This window comes from Diabrotica virgifera, chromosome 9, assembly GCF_917563875.1.
Source record: "Diabrotica virgifera virgifera chromosome 9, PGI_DIABVI_V3a".
Taxonomy (NCBI): Eukaryota; Metazoa; Arthropoda; class Insecta; order Coleoptera; family Chrysomelidae; genus Diabrotica; species Diabrotica virgifera.
In genome coordinates, this window is record NC_065451.1 from 137,736,659 (window position 1) to 137,751,769 (window position 15,111).

The following is a 15,111-nucleotide window of genomic DNA, read 5'->3' on the forward strand; positions in this document are numbered from 1 at the left end:
TGGTACTGTCATCAGCATGACGTAGACTCGCACTACTCACAGCCATCTCAGGGTCGTCAGTGATGATCGGGATTTGATGTAATTCTAGGTATATGTAGGGCTGGACTTTATTGGAGTCGTCATCTGATTTAAATCTTTAAACAGAACATTAGTTAAAAATACAGGCTATAATCTTAATTATTAGATAAAACATATTTAAATAAATACGTAAAGAATTTAAAAATTATAACAATTCTGGACGTCGGAGGTTAACTACAGTTAAGTTATTCTTAGTGTGGTGTAGGGTTCTATTAAGTGCCAATTTTGTTCTAAAATTTCAATGATCAGGTTGAAAGGAATATTCGTGAAAAGCGATACTGCATCTAAGGATATAACATACCGTATCTTGTTCATCGCCTTCTCGAAAGACAACGGACCTCTCTCTAAGTGAATAGGTAATTTTTCAATTTTTTGCATTTTGTCAATTAGAGGCAACTCGAATATTTGCCATGCTGCTTCGCAAGACGATAGATACCTACTATCTATAGCTCGATAATTTCGTCATATTTTTTGTTTGTATGTTTTGCATCGGTCGTATTTGCTGTCTCGGTTGTATTTCTCGTACTGTGTACGACATTTATTACGGCAGAATCAGAGCCCTTTGAAATATACATGAATATGCACTTGCATGCACTTCACCATACACTTGCACATCAAGGGTTGTAGGGTACGACGTCGTGATTGGTCATATCTTCGTATGTCCGTTGGCCTCGTTTGACCTTTCCACTCTTCCGTTGTTTCTTCGCCGATACTGCGCGTAGCGACCGATATTCGGTATGGTTGTTTCGCGAAATTCTTTCGGATATTTTTTGCTGTACGTATTATCATCGTTTCGCTTACATGAGCATGTTGTATCTCTAATACCACATGGTCCATGCATCATATGTTTAAGCACCAAATCATTCAATTCCGGTTCGGTGTTTGGATCCGGAATTTCTTAACATAATGTGACACTGTCTATGTCATTTGCTTCTACAGGCCGATCTTCTACTCTGATTTTTACCAATATATGTGCATGTGGCAAACCTCTTTTTTGAAACTCCACAACAAATATGAAAGTGCTCACTTCGCCTAAAACTTTCTTGGCGACAATGTCGTGAATTAGCTCTTTTAATTTTAGGTGACACCAACTGTGATGTCTGGCCTATCTTGAGCGCACCGATTCGGTCTCATGACCTTTTCTATTTCGGGCCATTTAGGATTTCACGCCATCGTTACAAAATACGTCGGTTTCCCAAAACGACTTACAATGGCCATGCAATCTTGATAGTACTTCATCATAAATCGCTTACCCCCGTAGTCAGTGCAGGGTAGAATAATTGGGTGCCCGACTCGGACATTACAGTTTGATTCGCATTGGGCAGATAGTCTTGTAATCCGGAATATTTTGTCACTATTAGCTTCTTTTGGTTTATTCGTAAATAATACATATTGTTGCTCTCTATTTTAGTATAGCAAAACAATATATTGTTGCGTTAATTTAGCATTTTCTAAAAGTGGATTGAATGTATCGCGAACCATAAACCTATATGCATAAAAAGGTCTTAACGTGACACGTTTTCTTTGTAGCGCTTTGGCGTGTTAATGATATGTTCTTGCACCGACCACGACCTCCAGTAGGATACAATAGCGCATAACTTAACGGATCGGTCAACGGTGACAAATGTGACATTGTTAATAATCTGCTGTCTGTTTGATTGTCGGCAACATCCGGTCGGAGATAGAGCTGTAATTCGATATTTTTTGGGATTTCCCCATTACCCGATATGAATATAGCTCCTATTTCCTCACTGGCTGTTGGTCTATTGTAGACGCGCCTAACGATTCCGGAATCATCGAACCAAACCAACGAAATCTCGGGCACTGTAGCGTTGTTTCGCGCGGCATTCGTTCGTGCTTTTTCACAGACCTCTTTCATATTGCAATATAGACCAGCGTATGGATTTACTTTCCTTATAACCTTATCGAGTTGGGCAATTAGTTCCGCAGACATTTCGGCCGTAAATATTGTATTCGCTCTGCGAATGTCGTTGGCGCGTCCCGGATCCAAAAAGTACAATTGTCTGAAACTTGGTCTTGTATCGTTTTGGTATAGAGCTTTTCATCGATTGTCATTTGTTTCGAGCTTTTGTCAAATGCCGTATAATCCGTGTATAATATTAATATACACGGATTATACAAAATATGACAGAAGCTCGAAACAAATGACTGTGAATGAAAAGCCCTATACATGCATCATCTTTGATACATGTTGCCTTATAGTACGAACACATTGACTCCAGAAGGTAAGTCAGTTCGCAAAGTCGACGAAATTGATGCGAAACTTAGGAGCGTGTTCTACTTCATAATGTTTTTCAAATACAACTTGGAAGTCGAGCTATCGGAAAGCAGTTTTGCTTTTAACATTGATGGATATTCATCTAGCGGTGGCAGCACATTTCCTTTGTTACAGCACATTTTTCTTTCTTTCTTTTAAAACTTTGCGCCGCATTGGTCGCATTATTCTACCATATACAGATACTATTTCTGATCATAAACTAACCTATTGTGACCTAAGCTTGCATAAAATAACTAAAACACCCAAAATTATAAAACATCGTTCTTTTAAGCACTTTATACTGGACAACGTTTTACTCGATTTACAACAATTGCCATGGGATGATATAATTTATGAAAATAATATTGAAAAGAAAGTTGAAATTTTTAACAATTTAATTATAAGTTTATTTGATGTTCATGCACCTTTTAAAGACTCATTAGTAACCAAACCCAAGCTCTATGGCTAACGGAAAACATAAAAATGATTTTAAAACAAAAAGAACGAGCACTGCAAAAATTTAAAAACTCCAAACTTCAATTTTACTGGATAGAGTACAAGCGTTTGAGAAATTTGGCGGTTGCCGCAGTCAGACGAGAAAAGAAGTACATAGACTCTTTTACGGGTAATACAAAGCAGCAGTGGAAAGCTTTAAAAAATCTTAGCATATGTCCCAATAAAAATAATGAAATATCTTCTAGTTTACCTGAACCTAATGACATCAACCAGTTTTTTGCGACGTTCTTACAACAAAAATCCAACTGTACTGAAAAAATTAACTTTTATGACAATAATACTTATGAAGACAATTTAAAATTTTCGTTTAAAATGGTGACTGTACATAAAGTTAATAAAGTTCTTAAGTCAATACAAAGCAATGCAACCGGTATGGATGAAATTTCACCTCTTATGTTAAAATACTGTAGTCCGTTCATTGATAAATACGTAACACATATTATAAACTGTTGCATCGAGATAAGCTATTTTCCAGACCAATGGAAAGTTTCTGTAGGAAGGCCACTCCCAAAGTCATCCAACCCAACAAGTTATAATGACATTAGACTTATAAGTCATTGTTAGAGTTAGAGTCATTGAATCATTATAGTACGAACACATTGACTCCAGGAGGTAAGTCAGTTCGCAAAGTCAACGAAATCGATGCGAAACTTAGGAGCGTGTTGTACTTCGTAATGTTTTTCAAATACAACTTGGAAGTCGAGTTATCGGAAAGCAGTTTTGCTTTTAACATTGATGGATATTCATCTAGCGGTGGCAGCACATTTCCTTTGTTACAGCACATTTTTCTTTCTTTCTTGTAAAACTTTGCGCCGTATTGATCGCATTATTCTACCATATCACCAAAATAAACGTATCCACTTGTCGTCTGGTATGTTTGGCTAGCAAGTACGTATTTGAATGCCCAGGTATACGTACATTGTTCGACGATGCCACAGGAAGTTTTGTAGGAGGAGGCATCAGCAACGCCGTTGTTGATACTGTATTGTCCTCTGCTATGTTGTCTTGCAGTACAATTATTATTGTTATAGGAGCAATTGTAAATACATTCCAACAGTAGTTATTTACGTTCGCTTCCGTTTCGTTTTGCCAATGTACGTGCATTATGTGCTATGCTAGGAAGTTCATAGAAACGAACTCTAGCATACATGCTTTACCGTTTGGGCATGCGTGACCATATTCGTCTCTAAAGTGCGAGTCGAACAAGTAGTACATTTCATTATGTTTTGTTATCGCCGTTTCTATTATTTAGCTATGACATCGGAATAAATGGTTTTTTCGATTATAGCGTCATCTATCCAAAGTTTACCCCCCCCGTCTAGGGGGTGGAGTGAGGGGTCGTGTTTTTTGTTATTCGATAGATTTTTGAAAATTAATAAATACATATTTTTCAGTTTTTCGATACTATGTTTATTTCGAGAAATATTCGACCGTTCCGCTACTTTTGGGACACCCTATATATTTTTATTAACTAAATTTAAAGATCTGTATATAAGCTTTCAGAATATAAATGAAGTGTTCAAAAGAAAAAGTATTTTAAATATTGATAAAAAGAATAATTAATTAATAATTTTTATCAATAAACTTCAAATAATTTAAATAACTTTTTAAAAACAATTAGGTACAGTTAAATTTTTTTAACGAACAAACCTTTTGATATCAGTTAATTTGCAGTTAAAATACCATTGGTATATAAATGTGGCAGTTAGATAATGTGACAAAATATTTCCGCTTCAAAATAAGCTGTCCCACATTAAAGTACCTAATGACAAATTTAAATTTGATGTCACATCTCTATCTACAATGGTATAGAAAGAATACACTTTTTACCACACGTCGATATGTTATAAAGTTAAAATAATTTATTTTTGGCATAAAACATATTCAGCACTAATCAACCAATAAATGAATGTCTAATTACGCTGAAAACATAAATAAAATGAGTTAAATAATAAATAAGTCCATAAGAACTAATGTATTTGTAGCACCTATTCGAACAATTGCGCCTCTAGCGGCGATTGCTGGAACCTAAATTAGATGTTGAAAAGTTAGCCTACAAACTATGCATTGCGTTTCCACTCCGTCTTACAGGTCTCCATAGTTGGTACACATGTCTTTTTATTTGTAGTCACATATGGAGTTACATAAGTAGGTACTTACTTGCTAATTTCATCAAGCTTATTCTGGGCTACTTGATGATCTAGTACAGAGCTAATACTACAGTCACTCTCATCACTTTGTACATTTAAGTCTGCAGTTCGATTTGTCTTAGGTCTAAAAACGAAATAAAAATATTTGGAGGTAGGAAAGAATAATTATCAGGGGAGGAACCCCCTTATGACTACGGTTATGAAAAACAGATAACAACTTTTTCTCAGTTCGGTCGAATATACATGTAAAATTTTATAAAAATCGATCAAACTTTTTCGGAGTATGGTAACTAACACTGTGACCATAGACTTTTATATAATATTACATAATTATGTTACGAGCAAAGCCCTAAATTGGACATTCCTATCATTGTACGGAGAATATTGTCCACTTCTACTATTGTACCCCCAAACTGTACAATGTCCGAAATCATCAAAATTAAAAATTATTATCGAAACGCTCATCGATTTGAATCGATTATTATTGACAAGCGACACCAAATCCAAAATCGAACAGTGCTGTAATTGGTCATTGGAATTGATATAGTTTGTTTATATCTGAATCTGAGTGAATTATATTATTTATTTATTATCAAGGTCTATATTCTTTGGTATTATTAACTTTATTATTAAGTTGTTCTTTTTCGAATCAACAATGTGTTTAATGTGACAAACTGCTGTATCCAAATAAAATATAAATAATAATATTCCAAGTACACCAACTGATTCTCTTATCTCAACATTTTACATCATTGTTGGTATACCATCCAAATATAGAACCAATGTAGAACCCGATCTCAGTGAAATCTTTCGTTGGACTTATACATCCATAGTTTTAGTAGGGAAGGGCAAAAATGGTTAAAAAATATGTTGAAGAAATTGTTCTACAATAGAGTGATGTTACTGAAACATTTCAAAGCTTCAAGAGGTATAATAAATATATTGTTATAATACATATAAAGCCAATGGGTAACATTAAAAATAGAAAACCTAAAGTAGAATGAAGCAATTGCAATAAATTCAGTGTTAAATGAAGCAGTTGAGGTGTAGGTATTTGGTTATGTGCAAATGGACAATTAACAGTGTATTGGTTAACTATCACATGAAATGGCATCTAGTGTTCATCAAATTGTAAAATCCCATAAATTCCATCTTTATAAAATGACATTACTTCATTGATTCAAGGAAGATAATCCTTATCTTTAAATGGGCATAATAATCATAAATAACAACCCATATACCTACAGGTACAACATATAGCCTGTAATTATTTTTCCGAGCAGTATACATTTTAAATAATTTTGTTAAACAAATTCACAAAAACAATTTTTGACTTCGGACAAATTTTTATAAGATCATTTGGATCATTCAGAGCAAAAAAGGTCTCTTGTTATTTTTGTCTAAAATGTATTGTTGTCATAGCCATATAGAGTTATAAGCCATTTAAAATTTGAATAATGCCAAAATGACCATTTTCAAGGCTTAATATCTCGGTTAAAAATTATTATGAAAGTCAGAAAGTGACCAAATCATAATTTAAACCCCCCCTACCAGATCATTAAGTTTTTGTCATAATTTTATTACTAAGCTATTTTTAATTATTTACAATGAGCGCCAAGAGCGTATTGAGGCGGCCGTCAATGTGAGTGCGAGTGAGAGGCCAGAATGGTGCATCTTTTTCGCACTCACCATTGACGGCCGCCTAATACGCGCTTAGCACTCATTGGTAATAATTAAAAATAACAGTTTAGTGATACAATAATCATACAAATTTCTTCAAGATCTTGTAGGGGGGACTTCAAACTTTGATTTGCTTCCTGATTTTCATAATAATAATTTTTAGCTGAGTTACTAAGCCTTGAAAATTGGCTATTTTCGCGTTTTTCAAATTTTAAATCTCATACAACTCGACAATAATCAATTTGAGAAAAATCACGAAAAATCTTTTTTGTTTAGAATGACCCAAATGATTATTCGAACTAAAAAAAATATTTTTGTGAACTGGCTTAAAAAAATTATTTACAATTTTTCGACCACGGTACCATGTGGCACCCTGTGGATTTGTTATTCCTTTTTACGAAATTTGCGATGACGACGAAACTTACGATGACGACCAAACTTGCATCTCTTTCGCACTCCGAAAGAGCTCTCGTAGCACATAGTACACCGTTTACTGTTTTTAAGGTACTGAAGGACGTGGCGCCGGCCACATGAAGCAGTAGGATCCGCAAGTGCATGCGTTCCACTTCTTTGGGCGAAACGGTGTACATTCTCGAGATAATAATACCTTTATCGTAAACTCTTCGTACCCATTTGTGTGCAGAGGCATTCCACCAATAATACATGTGTATGTCTGGATACTTAATGTTCAAGTAGGAAAGTAGGCTTCGAGTTTTGAAAATTTTCCTTCGGCATATTCAATTGCCGCTTGTTCATCGCCTTCTCGAAAGACAACAGATCTCTCTCCCTCTAAGGAATAGGCAATTTTTAAATTTTTTGCATTTTGTCAATTAGAGACAACTCGAATATTCGTCATGCTGCTTCGCAAGACGATAGATACCTACCAATGATTGTAGGGTACGACGTCCTGATTGGTCTTATCTTCGTATATCCGTTGGCCTCGTTTTACCTTTCCACTTCTTCCGTTGTTTCTTCGCCGATACTGCGCGTAGCTACCGACATTCGGTATGGTTGTTTCGCGAAATTCTTTTGGATATTTTTTGCTGCACGTATTATCATCGTTTCGCATACATGAGCTCAAATCGATGTATCATATGTTTAAGTACCAAATCATTTAATTCCGGTTCGGTGTTCGGATCGGGAATTTCAGCACATATGATGCTGTCTATGTCATTTGCTTCTACAGGCCGATCTTCTACTCTGATTGTTACCAATATATGTGCATGTGGCAAACCTCTTTTTTGAAACTCCACAACATATATGAAAGTGCTCACTTCGCCTAAAACTTGCTTGACGACAATGTCGTGAATTAGCTCTTTTAATTTTAGGTGAAATACACGAACCGTGATGTCTGGCCTATCTTGAGCGCACCGATTCGGTCTCATGACCTTTTCTATTTCGGGGCATTTAGGATTGCACGTCATCGTTACAAAATACGTCGGTTTCCCAAAACGACTTACAATCGCCATGCAATATTGATAGTACTTCATGATAAATCGTTTACCGCCGTAGTAAGTGGAGGATAGAATAATTGGGTGCCCGACTCGGACATTACAGTTTGATTCGTATTGGGCTAGATATTCTTGTAATCAGGAATAGTTTGTCACCATTAGCTTCTTTTGGTTTATTCGTAAATAATACATATTGATGCTCTCTATTTTCGTATAGCAATTAACAATATATTGTTGTGTTAATTTTGCACTTTCTAAAAGTGGATTGAATGTATCGCGAACCATAAACCTTTACGCATAAAAAGCTTATAGTGTGACGCGTTTTCTGGTAGCGCTTTGGCGTGTTAATGATATGTTCTTGCACCAACCACGACCTCCAGTGGGATACAATAGCACATAGCTTAACGGATCGGCCAACGGTGACAAATGTGAAATTGTTAATAAGCTGCTATCGGTTTGATTGTCGGCAACTTCCGGTCGGAGATAGAGCTGTAATTCGATATTTGCGGGGATTTCCCCATCCCCGATACGAATATAGCTCCTATTTCCTCACCGGCTGTTGATCTATTGTAGACGCGTCTATCGATTCCAGAATCATCGAACAAAACCAACGAACTTTCGGCACTGTCGCGTTGTTTCGCACTGCATTTGTTCGTGCTTTCTCATAGATCTCTTTCATGGTACAATATAGACCAGCGTATGGATTTACTTTCGTTATAACCTTATCGAGTTGGGCAATTAGTTCCGCAGATATTTCGGCCGTAAATATTGTATTCGCGCTGCGAATGTCGTTGGCGCGTCCCGATCCCAAAAAGTACAATTGTCCGAAACTTGGTCGTATCGTTTTTGTATACATGCATCATCTTGTGATACATGTTGCCTTGTGTTACGATCACATCGACTCCAGGAGGTAAGTCAAATGTGAAACTTCGATGCGAAGACTGATCTCGCATCAATATTGTGCAGCAAAATGACGGGTGCGCCTACCTTCAACATTAACTCGTGAATAGGTAAGCCGCCGTATTTGATACGATTTAGAAATTCCATCGGGAAATTTTCTGCGTCTTCCGGATTGTCAGAGTCGACATTATCGACACTGCAAACGGCCACGGTATCGCTTGGCAACCGTCTCAGCATCTTATTATTTATCTCAGTGCAGACGTCGATCCTTAGGCAAATTATTGAGCGGTCTGCAAATAATTGTGGAAGGGTTGGGAATTTGAAATCGATATAACCGTATATGGCTCCCATCACGTGTCTAACCACGCATTCATTCGGTATTTGAACTAAATAGTTTCTCATCGATCGTGGATGGGTTACTCGAATCTCGGGGCTATGCCGACCAACGTTTTCAAGCCAATTTGCAAATTCCAGTTCGGCGGCATCAGCACGCATGTTCACGCTGAGTTTCATGTGCTTGAAACTATGCCATGCGTTACAATGGTATAAGAGCGATTGCAATTGTTCTACTCTTCCTCCGCCGACGATTGGTAGCAGTTGTTTTATATCACCGCCCGTAAGCTTTGAAGGGGTATTTTAATTAGTTATTGAAGTTTTATGAAGCTAGGCTAGCTGGATATTTAAGAGACTTTATCAATGGGACTCAGGAGAGGATCAGGCCGAATTTGCACGCCCGAAATATGACGGTACCTAATGAAGTACTTGAATATTAAAGAAAATCAATTAAAATAAGAAGGACTGAAAAGAAAGAGAACTATTGACAGACAAGATATTAAGAAGAACGTTTGGAGGGCGCCAGGGAAATATTGAATAAATATTTCGCCGAGTGACTTATACTGCTGCACTTAATTAATAATTTTACAAAGCTACTAGAAAGGTAGGATAATAAAACATATAAGTATGTACAACCAAATTTAATCAAATATACCTATACCCTATATACAAATTTATACAATCTAACTAGTACCTGACGTACTAGAAGTGTACGCTCCTGTCGACAATGAGATTTTACAGTGAAAAATAAAAAATATTAATTTAATTGATTAGACCAAAACAGTTATTTGGAATCACTAGTTATGTACTTGAACAAAATTATAATATTGATATTGGTTACAGTATCGGTTGACAATTTCGTATCTGACCTAAAGTGATAAACCTGAGTACAATACCTGTTAACTGAAATAAGGGTTGTGAAATAAGGAAATAAAAACCCAGATATTGTATACAACACCTTCACAGATAGTTTATAATTAAATGAATGATACGAACAGTGAAAGATAAAATTTGTTGAAAAATGTTGAATATTATAAAGTTAATCGATTTTAGAAAAATGAATTTATATGATTATTAAGACCTGTCGCTTCTACAAAAAGTAGGGCCTGTGGCTTCTCCAAACTCCGGTTAAGTTGATGAGGGGAGAGCCAAGTAAGGTATCCTCCGGTTTTCCCAACCTTAGGGGGGTACTTCTCACGAACAAGAAGGTACGACGATGAGGTACGACAACGAGGTACTTTCTAGTACCGGAAAAATCGTCTATTCCAAAAAACTCAAAAAATAATCCAAATCCAAACCAAAAGAAACACCAAAATGATTGTTTATTCCATTTCCAAAAAAAAAAACCAAAATCTGACTTAATCTTCTTCTCCTCCAGTGGCTAAAATAATACAAAAACCCTTGATCAGTTGTTTTCCTTGAGTACACAAGAAACAGGGCATATAAGAAAGGTATAAAGACCCTATAAAAAATTTATAGAAGAACTTAAATAAAAAGATGGATTATTGATGTTTATACGTGAAGTCTCATTGACCTTGAGTCGAAAACGGGAATGTAAAGAAATGTAAGGAAATATTTGACCAATAAAAACGGATATTGCAATAAAGGATTACCATTCCCTTGGTAATGATATAGTACGCTTATCGTTACACAATATAGTGACAATATTGCCGAATGGTCTTTCATCTTGGCGAATATGCCTTAAACATCTATCTATTATATCAATTATAATTTCTCTCAACATTTGTGCCTCTTCACTTTCCGCCATGATTGTAGAAGTGCTCTCAGGGGTAAGATCAATGAGTAGCTTGAACTTTGAATGTGCCGTTTGTCCTCCTCGCAATAACAGCGCGGCAATACCTGTAAAAGCTACCACGATCGCCGATATGTTTCGTCTGGCCAGCAAATCAATGATGGTATTATACAGGTACGTTTTTCCACACCCGGCGCTACCATAGATGAAAAATCTACGATCGCGGTTAGCGTCGTTTAGTACAGCATTTTTACTTGCTCGTAGCATAACCTTTGTTCAACATTCATACGATCGACAATTCCGCCGTCGTTGTCAGAATCATCATCGTTGGTCGGTTCGTTTGTTTCGGGTATGGGAATGCCGTAGACGCTTAAGCTGGTTCCCAGATACCGCAGAATGTTGTCAACTCGTCTTAGCGCTTTTACTTCTGCGATTTCCTCAGACTCGCCTCTGCGCACGTAATCTTCTATAAAATGCCTTTTGAATGTGCGCCATAATTCCAGTGCATTTTCTGTGCTACAGTAACATAGAAGATATGCAAACAACCTTCGTAGTTGTGCAGGCATTTTTGAGTTTGAGCATTCCTCTATGCACGTAATCGACGCATCATTTTCACTTAGCTGACGATTTCGCGCTGCTTCTTGGATAGTAGCAGATAGTACACCGTCTACTGTTTTTAAGGTACTGAAGGACGTGGCGCCAGCTACATGAAGCAGTAGGATCCGCAAGTGCATGCGTTCCACTTCTTTGGGCGAAACGGTGTACATTCTCGAGATAATAATACCTCGTAAACTCTTCGTACCCATTTGTGTGCAGAGGCATTCCACGAATAATACATGGTTATGTCGGGATACTTAATGTTGTTCGCATGTTCATCTTCCCGGTTTAGAATAAAGGAGGCTTCGAGTTTTGAAAATTTTCCTTCGGCATTTTCAATTGCCACTTGTTCATCGCCTTCTCGAATGACAACGGATCTCTCTACCTCTAAGTGAATAGGTAATTTTTCAATTTTTTGCATTTTGTCAATTAGAGGCAACTCGAGTATTCGCCATGCTGCTTCGCAAGACGATAGATACCTACTTTCTATATGCTCGGTAATTTCGTCATATTTTTTGTTGGTATTTTCCGCATCTGTCGTATTTGCTGTCTCGCTTGTATTTTTCGTACTTTGTACGACATTCATTACGGCAGAATGAGAGCCCTTTGATATATATTTGAATATGTACTTGCATGCACGCGTAGTGTTTACAAGTTCTACATTCAGGTGACAGTTGTATTTTTTCAACAGCCAAGGATTGTAGGGTACGACGTCCTGATTGGTCATATCTTCGTAAATCCGTTGGCCTCGTTTTACCTTTCCACTTCTTCCGTTGTTTCTTCGGTATTCGGTAGGGTTGTTTCGCGAAATTCTTTCGGATATTTATTGCTGCACGCATTATCATCGTTTTGCATACATGAGCATGTTGGATCTTTAATACCACATGGTCCATGCATCATAGGTTTAAGCACCAAATCATTCAATTCCGGTTCGGTATTCGGATCGGGAATTTCAGCACAGATGACGCTGTCTATGTCATTTGCGTCTACAGGCCGATCTTCTATTCTGATTGTTACCAATATATGTGCATGTGGCAAACCTCTTTTTTGAAACTCCACAACATATATGAAAGTGCTCACTTCGCCTAAAACTTGCTTGACGACAATGTCGTGAATTAGCTCTTTTACTTTGAGGCGAAATACACGAACCGTAATGTCTGGCCTATCTTGAGCGCACCGATTCGGTCTCATAAACTTTTCTATTTCAGGCCATTTAGGATTGCACGTCATCGTTATAAAATACGTCGGTTTCCCAAAACGACTTACAATGGCCATGTAATCTTTATAGCACTCCACCATATATAGTTTGTCACCATTAGCTTATTTTGGTTTATTCGTAAATAATCCATATTGTTGCTCTCTATTTTAGTATAGCAATTAACAATATATTGTTGCGTTCATTTAGCACTTTCTAAAAGTGGATTGAATGTATCACGAACCATAAACCTATACGCTTAAAAAGCTCTTAACGTGACACGTTTTCTGGTAGCGCTTTGGTGTGTTAATGATATGTTCTTGCACCAACCACGATCTCCAGTTGGATACAATAGCACATAACTTAACGGATCGGCCAACGGTGACAAATGTGACATTGTTAATAATCTGCTGTCTGTTTGATTTTCGGCAACTTCCGGTCAGAGATGGAGCTGTAATTCGATATTTTTTGGGATTTCCCCATTCCCCGATATGAATATAGCTCCTATATCCTGACTGGCTGTTGGTCTATTGTAGACGCGCCTATCAATTCCGGAATCATCGAACCAAACCAACGAAATCTCGGGCACTGTAGCGTTGTTTCGCGCGGCATTCGTTCGTGCTTTTTCATAGACTTCTTTCATGTTGCAATATAGACCAGCGTATGGATTTACTTTCCTTATAAACTTATCGAGTTGGGCAATTAGTTCTGCAGACATTTCGGCCGTAAATATTGTATTCGCGCTGCGAATGTCGTTGGCGCGTCCCGAATCCAAAAAGTACAATTGTCCGAAACTTGGTCTTGTATCGTTTTGGTATACATGCATCATCTTGTGATACATGTTGCCTTGTGTTACGAACACATCGACTTCAGGTGGTAAGTCAGTTCGCAAAGTCGACGAAATCGATGCGAAACTTAGGAGCGTGTTGTAATTCATAATGTTTTTCACATACAACTCGGAAGTCGAGCTATCGGAAAGCAGTTTTGCTTTTAACATTGATGGATATTCATCTAGCGGTGGCAGCACAACATTGCCTTTGTTACAGCACATTTTTCTTTCTTGTAAAACTTTGCGCCGCACTGATCGCATTATTCTATCATATAACCAACAGTGAACGTATCCACTTGTCTGGTACATTTGGCTAGCAAGTACGTATTTGAATGCCCAGGTATACGTACATTGCTAGACGATGCCACAGGAACTTTTGTAGGCGGATGCATCAGCAACGCCGTTGGCGATACTGCATTGTCCTCTGCTATGTTGTCTTGCAGTACAATTGTTATAGGAGCAATTGTAAATACATTCCGATAGTAGTTATTTACGTTCGCTTCCGTTTCGTTTTGCCAATGTACGTGCATTATGTGCTCTGCTAGGAAGTCCATAGAAACGAACTATAGCATACATGCTTTACCGTTTGGCCATGCTCGACCATGTTCGTCTCTAGAGTGTCAGTCGAACAAGTAGCACATTTCATTATGTTTTGTTATCGCCGTGGATAGCATATTGCAGACGAAAATGCCAGAGTCATATTCGTCGAAGAACTTAGCTATTCCTTGATGCAAGTTAATTATCTCTGTGTCGATTGTTCGTAAGGAGCCGTTAACATGATCTCCTTCATATGTATTTAGCACGTACCGACGATTTAAAACCTTTATGTTTGGTGCTAACACTGTGGGCATTAAATACTCAGAGTTTATTTCTTGCATCAGCCGGGTTCTAATTCGGATTGATTTTCTATAAAAATCGTTACTGATATTTAATATCTGGTCGATTATTTGACCATTCCAATTATTTTCGCTGTGAATTTTCCTAAACACCAGCGCTGTAGCAGCCATTGCTGTACATTGCTTGCCCCTCGATCTTATAGGGAAGCTGTCGCTGTCTTGTGCTTTGCTCCCTCGTATTACTTTCGACGCTGGTGGCACGTAGTCGGCGATACATATTTGAAGACTTGCCGCATCGCCTGTCACATCCATCGATGTTCGGCGATTTTTTTTACACTTCTTGCCTGGTGAGAGTCGTTGCTTGATGTAGAATAATTATCCTTCGAAATCCTCCTCCTGCTCGTCGTAGCAATCGTTGTTCTTCTTAACAATTCAATTTCTGTCCCATATCTTCGTTTTTTTCCTTTTTGACTCGCATCCGGATTATCGTTTGTCAGATTTATGTTGTTTATCTG

At 37.5% G+C, this 15,111-nt stretch overlaps 2 protein-coding genes across 2 annotated transcripts; both read right to left on the bottom strand.

The window, feature by feature from the left end:
* Positions 1 to 9,068: 9,068 nt before the first annotated feature.
* On the bottom strand, positions 9,069 to 11,705 carry LOC126891437 (uncharacterized). The gene is made up of 2 exons (XM_050660613.1): positions 11,394 to 11,705; positions 9,069 to 9,674 (listed from the first exon to the last, which is right to left on the bottom strand). The coding sequence occupies exons 1-2, from the start codon at positions 11,703 to 11,705 to the stop codon at positions 9,069 to 9,071; spliced, it is 918 nt and encodes a 305-aa protein (XP_050516570.1).
* Positions 11,706 to 12,489: 784 nt separating this feature from the next.
* LOC126891438 (uncharacterized) lies at positions 12,490 to 12,966 on the bottom strand. Its single transcript, XM_050660615.1, has one exon. It carries the CDS (start codon positions 12,964 to 12,966, stop codon positions 12,490 to 12,492), a length of 477 nt encoding a protein of 158 aa, XP_050516572.1.
* Between the last annotated feature and the right edge of the window lie 2,145 nt (positions 12,967 to 15,111).